Raw genomic sequence first — 6,201 nt, forward strand, 5'->3', positions numbered from 1 at the left:
TATGCTTGCTTTGGACATTTGGCTTTTTAACCAAATGCAGAAATAGCAGTCATTTTGAGTGATCTTTGTAAGTATTGTTGACTTGTTTATGACTCCTGAATTATTTCTTGAATTATATTGGAATTACATTATTATGAGGGTGGGGAGGCACAGGCAGAGGTTGCCCAGAGAAGCTGTGGCTGCCCCATCCCTGGCAGTGTTCCAGGCCAGGGTGGACGGGGCTTGGAGCAGCCTGGTCTAGTGGAAGGTGTCCCTGCCCATGGCAGGGGGGTTGGAAATACATGAGCTTTAATGTCCCTTGCAACCCAAACTGTTACGTGATTTATGACTTGCAATATTTGTGCACCTCCATTTTTATACTACTTGAGAGAACTTTAGGTATGGATATTAATAGGCTTTCTCCTACATTTGTGTTAAAAAAGTAGGGCTTTAAAGGAAAAATGTTTATGCTTTTAATTAAAGCATTTGCATGCAGTTATATAATTGAACTTAAGTGTGCTGGAAGTCTGTCCTGCTTTTGACTACCAACTGTTTTACTATCATAAGGGAAGCCCAGCTATTCTTTACCAGCATTCTGGAAAGCCTCTTCCTAAGGGAACAATGTTTTTATTTTTTAAAACTTTCTTTTGGGACAGCAGAAGCCTTTTATGACTCCAAAGCTGCTGGAAATGAGCCAAGACCTGGAAATCGTCAGGTTTCTCGGGGGAGGTTAGGACTTTTCCAGGAAAACAGAATGTACTGGTGTATGCTAGCATAATTACTATTTAGAGTCTAAAATACAAGAAGGTAACAGTGAAGATAAGTTCAAGCAGTTTAAAATACACTGTTGATGTGAACCAAGTTATACAACTAACACAGTTTTGCCTGCATATGTTGCTAGGGCCAAAAATAATTATCGGTGCCACTTGCTTAGGTGTTTGTGAGTTGAATGTCAAACTAATATTTTGAGTTTGTTTTCCACCCCTCTGCTCCCTGGTTTCTGAAGTGACAGTTTTTCAGAGGTTCTCTGAACAGTATGAAACCCTCACACTGATGCTACACATGTCCTTTTGTTTGATAGAGCCATCACTGCTGTGCAGCTCTCGGAGGAGCACCAGCTGTAAGACAGGAGGAAGATCTGAACCTGCTAAGCAGCCACTCAGGAAACCGAAGTTACCAGTAGGTCGATTTGATGAACCGGAGGAGTTCAGTGTAGAGAAGGAACCCCTGGAAAGTAAGCCATGTTTTACAAAAGTGAGGGACATGTTTTAAAGGCAGGACCTGAGGTGCAGTGCTGATGTTGGTTTAAGAAGAGGGATAGGTGTGCAGCACACTTCATATGTGCTTGCTAAGCCTAATGGCTCTGAAAAAAAGAGACAAGGCAGTGGGGACAAGCTGCAGCAAATGGTGTATAAGGGAAAAGGTCTTCAGAACAAGGGTGGTGGAGCACTGTGGCAAGCTGCACAGAGAAACTGTGATCACTCCCCTCTTGTTGCTACTCAAATTTGCCTGGATGCCCTGACCTATTACCAGCCTTGCCTTGAGCAGGGCTGAGGCCAGACATCTGCCAAAAGTGCTTTCCACCATGAACCATCGCATGATTCCAAGAAATGTAGCTGGCATTGGTCTGTTACAGTACAGCTGTAAATGGTGGTGGTAGACTGATGAGGGCACCAGCTACTTTTTGTTACCCAAAAAGCCTGTTCTATTAGTCCGCACAAGATTTCTGATTTGTGCTGTATTTTGTGGACAGCCATTCTCCTAGGTAGTGTTTTGCAGGTAGTGTTTTGGAAAGCAACAACAGATGCTGAGTTGACTGAGCCACCAAGAGTGTCAGGGGAGACCTAATGAACTGCTGCTGTTAGCGTTGTGTTCCAGTGACCTTAATGGGGCTGCACTTAGAGAACCTGACAAGATTGAAGCACACGTACATCGCTTCTGAAGTCACTAGAGACATACTCTATCTTTATCAGACAGGAGAAGAATCTCTTTCTTCCTTGTTTTTAATTAGCCATATTCCCATGTTTGTTGGGTTGACCCTGACCCAATACACCTTAACTGAAAGTGCTGTCATGCTTTGTCTTATTCACCACAGTGTGATGTATGACTGCTGTTTGCCAGTAGTGATAACACATTTATCTATTTTGAGCCTCTAGGACAAGCTTTTTTCATACATCAGTAGATTACTGTGAATATCCAGATGACAAAATGACTGAAAAATTATAGTATCATCTCCAGAATAGTTACAATTTCAAATTATGACTCACTACAGAACTGACTCAGAGTTGGAGTTACTGTGCAAGCAGCTATTTAATTCTTGTCCTTTTATTCCCAAGAAAATAAATGTCACCACTGCTTCTTTTAAAACAACTGCATAATCATTGTATTTTGCTTTTTCCTTTGTTCTAGGTTTAGGACAAGACTTAAGGTTCCTTTTAGCTTTAGGTTTAGTTCTACCTGTATATTTTTCACATGTAATGCAGTGATGGGTTTGTTCCAATGACTTCCCATTGTGTTGTTAGGAAAAAGTGTAAGAGTTTCAGCTGGTGATTTGAATTCCCAGTGCTGTGCAGCTATCATGGAGAAATGTTTTGAGCTTCTACATCTGCTGTCAGCACATCAGTTAGTGCTTGCATATTGGGATGATGACATCTACAGAATAATATTGGATGCATTTTCACTCCTTGTACTGCCAGAGGAGCTCGCACACTGACATTTCCTATCCTGGTCCACATGAATTTTTAAACAGGCATCCCAGTATATCCTTCTGTATAGCCTGTAGCTACGTGAGTCTTCCTCCATCACTGTCCTTTTTCTCTGCTCTCCAGGATTTCTGGTGTTTTTTCTCGTTTTCAACCCTGCTCCTCATTACTTGTGTTGCCCACCAGGGCTGAGTTAGGGATAGAGCTGAGGGAGCCCCAAGTTATGCATGCGTACAGGAGGCTCTGGGGAATCAGTGGGGCAGGGGGGTTGTGGGGTACAGAAGCTCTGGGGAGCCCCGCAGTCTAATGCAGGATGAGAAAACGCTCAGCCTAAAATGGTACTCCACCAGAACGTACTTCATGGCTTGGTGATGGCCATTGGGCAGCACAAGTGGCCTGAGTTTACTGCTCTTAAGAGACAGCCCTGAGTAAGGGAGCACTGAGTAGCATAAGGATGTTGACTGTGAGGTGCAGAAAGCTCCGTGGTATTCAAGTATGTGGCATGAGCTAAGAGGGTACTGGGAATAGAAGCAGCACTGCTCATGTGTAAGTTTAGCATGTTGCTTACCAGAGAGATCCAAGAGCCCCATTCGTACCCCACTTACGAAGAGTCACTCTCTCCTGAATGGGCATCACAGGAACTTAGGGGGCTTATGCTGCATTTTAGAAGGTAGAAAGTCTAATTTTAGTCATTTGGGATTTCATAGTGCCTCCTGTGAGAGTGGTGTCTAGTCTGGTGGTGATGAACAAATGAACAACCATGAAAATATAGTGCTTTAGAGACAAGAATAATAAAATCTACTAAAAATCAAACTAAAAAACCTGAGTGCTTGCAATTAGGGACCTTAACAAACACAGAAGGTGAGCTGCTGTTTGGATGTAGTGAACAGAGGTACAATGTACCTGAATGGCATGAGTTCTCTCTAGGAATTCATGAGAAACTGTGGTGCTTCAGTGCCTTTGACAACAAATTGCTTTTATTTGCATAGCTGAGTATGATCACATGTGTTGCTGACTGGAGTCAAAAACTCTCTGACGTTACTTTTGTATGACTTGGAAATGTTTAACTCAGGATTGCCTTTAAAAACAAGAGAATTGATTTTATATTTGAAAATGAAACCAAGAGGCAAACATCATAGGTGGTGACATTTTGTATTTGTCAACATTACAGGTGTTTTAACAAACTTCCCCTGTCGTTTTAGAATTCCCTGATGGAATCAATCCTGTTACAAAAGAGAGGGGTGGACCAAAAGGCCCTGAACCTACACGTTTTGGAGACTGGGAGCGAAAAGGACGTTGTATAGATTTTTAATGTATAAATGTCTGTATAGGTAATAAAACATTTCTAGTTGTTGAAAAATATAATGTACAGAAAATCTCCCCTGGGTTTGTTGTGAAGCTGCTTGTTTCTGTCATGCTTGTGATGAATTTTCTGAGAGGTGTTATGTAAATAAACATGATGGTGCAACTCAAATCTTGGAGCTGTTATTTGCTCGACATACACCTGATCTTTAATGCTATTTATTTACACTATGCAGGTGTAAATAATGGTGTGAAATTGATGGTCAGGAGTGTACTGAGATATGTAAGGGCTTGGATTTCTTTATGTATTTCAACATTTATGTGATGTCTCAAAAGTGCTGGTAGAGTTTTGCACTTCATGACCTTAGATGCTGTTTATCAGAAGTACAGCCACCTCCGAGGAGATCAGAACTTGGCTGGTCTCAGCCTTTTGCACAGTGGTTCATTGGTAAAAGTGCCCTTAGTCAAGAACTGTCCCCTCTGTCTCTGTGAGAACAAGTTGGGGTTCCTCTTGTTTGTGGAGAGGGGATGGAAACTCAGTTTTATCTTATCTGACTGACGGCTGTGAATGGCAGGTTGGAAACGGAGGCTTAATTCTGAGAGGATCAGCTTGCGATGTCGAGTAGCGTAGGGGCGCTCTGGGCTGGTTCAGAGTACAGTGGCTATTTGCCAGCGCTACTTGCAGTATCTTCTTCCTGATGAATGGAGATGTCAGTTTGAAAACTGGCTAAATACTGCTTGGGGAAGGATATCATTGCTTTCTGACACCGCCTGGTTAAAGGGGACTGAATACATTAGAAGATCTGGTATCACAGGTCTTAAAACTAAGTTACTTGGCATTGAACTAAGTATCTTTCAGTCAGTCTGAGATCAGTTCTTAAATCAAGACTTTGCCCAGTTGAAAATACTGTAGCAGAGTGCAAATCTCCCGCTTGTGTGGGTACTTACTAATATGATCAAGCTGTCATTATTAAAATGTGTGAACATACGCCCAATTTGTTTCTGTGCAAGTTCTTTTTGATAGCCTAAACAAATGGATCTTCTCCAGTCTTCAGCTGTAAATGTTTTCTTCATCCCTTTCTCTTTCCTTCCTAGTGTTTTGTGGATTTTCCAACCTCTTCTCTTCTAGTCTGCGTGCTCCAGCTGATATATTCACAGTTCCTATTAGCTGGTTTTGCCACAGTACCACAGTGGGTAATAAAGCTGAATACATTTCCTGGAGAGCCCAGGACCATCTCCTTTTCTATGACCCACATTTCTTTTTCCTGTGTGGATATTTTTGCCTTTTGCTGTGGCAAAGCAAGTTGTATCTGCATCGAAAAGCAGCTTTACTTCATGGTGTGTGCTGTTCTGCGTTGCTCTGTGTGTAGGCAGACACGGCTTTGTTCTGCTTTGCCTTTTGCATTGTTTCATTGGAGCATTAAAGTGTATTAGTCGTATAACAAATGTGTAAAAGTTCCTAGAACTCACTCAACTTGCAGCCAGTGAGGGAGCTCCCCACTGAAATCTACCTTGTTTGTATACCTGATGTGTGTTCTATTGACATAGTATCTTCCTAGCTATGAGTCAAGATGTTTGTCTCACTGCAGTGATGCCCTACAAAAGTATTAAGACTGTTCAGTAAGGCTTTTTAACCAAGTACCTCGCTGAAGAGCAAATTGAGATTTACTAAGCCTGTTTTTCATACAGATGGTAGCTGGTAGTGATTACATTTTGAACCTTTAGTCTTCTGCAAATGTAAATTCTGCAGCATGCTTTGGATATTGGAAAATTGATCTGTTTTCCTACCAAAGCCTTTTAGTTTCTCTTCGGTAGTGTGATAGTTATGGTTTCCCAAAATCTGTTGACATTTTCAGTTACCTTAATATGTGCTGGGTCAGCTGTTCTTAAACCTTAATATGTGCAGTTCATTAAAATACTTGTTTCTAGTAATGCTTTGCCTCTTCACTTGCTAGTGGGTTGGAAAATGCTTCATCACACGATGCACCATGTTTTCAAACAGGAAGCAGAAATTTTAATTGGAAATTTCTGCCTTTTCTGCAGCATTATTAACAAGCAGAACATCTAGCCTGGGGAAGAGGCAGTAACGCTACCACACCTATTGTATTTTTGAATTCTGAATCTTAGTCTCCTCATATATGGGTGGTCTCATGACTTCTTGCCAGGTTCTCCCAAGCACACACTCCACGAACATTTACCTACCTCAACTTCGCGGCAT

At 41.8% G+C, this 6,201-nt stretch overlaps 1 protein-coding gene across 1 annotated transcript; it reads left to right on the forward strand.

Moving 5' to 3' along the window:
• Window positions 1-870: 870 nt before the first annotated feature.
• Window positions 871-3,993, forward strand: LOC104402209 (chromosome unknown open reading frame, human C6orf57). The gene is made up of 3 exons (XM_010010023.1): window positions 871-937; window positions 1,058-1,213; window positions 3,884-3,993. The coding sequence occupies exons 1-3, from the start codon at window positions 871-873 to the stop codon at window positions 3,991-3,993; spliced, it is 333 nt and encodes a 110-aa protein (XP_010008325.1).
• The last annotated feature ends 2,208 nt before the right edge of the window (window positions 3,994-6,201 follow it).

The sequence above is a fragment of the Nestor notabilis genome, unplaced genomic scaffold (assembly GCF_000696875.1).
Source record: "Nestor notabilis isolate BGI_N333 unplaced genomic scaffold, ASM69687v1 scaffold12432, whole genome shotgun sequence".
NCBI classification, from domain to species: domain Eukaryota; kingdom Metazoa; phylum Chordata; class Aves; order Psittaciformes; family Psittacidae; genus Nestor; species Nestor notabilis.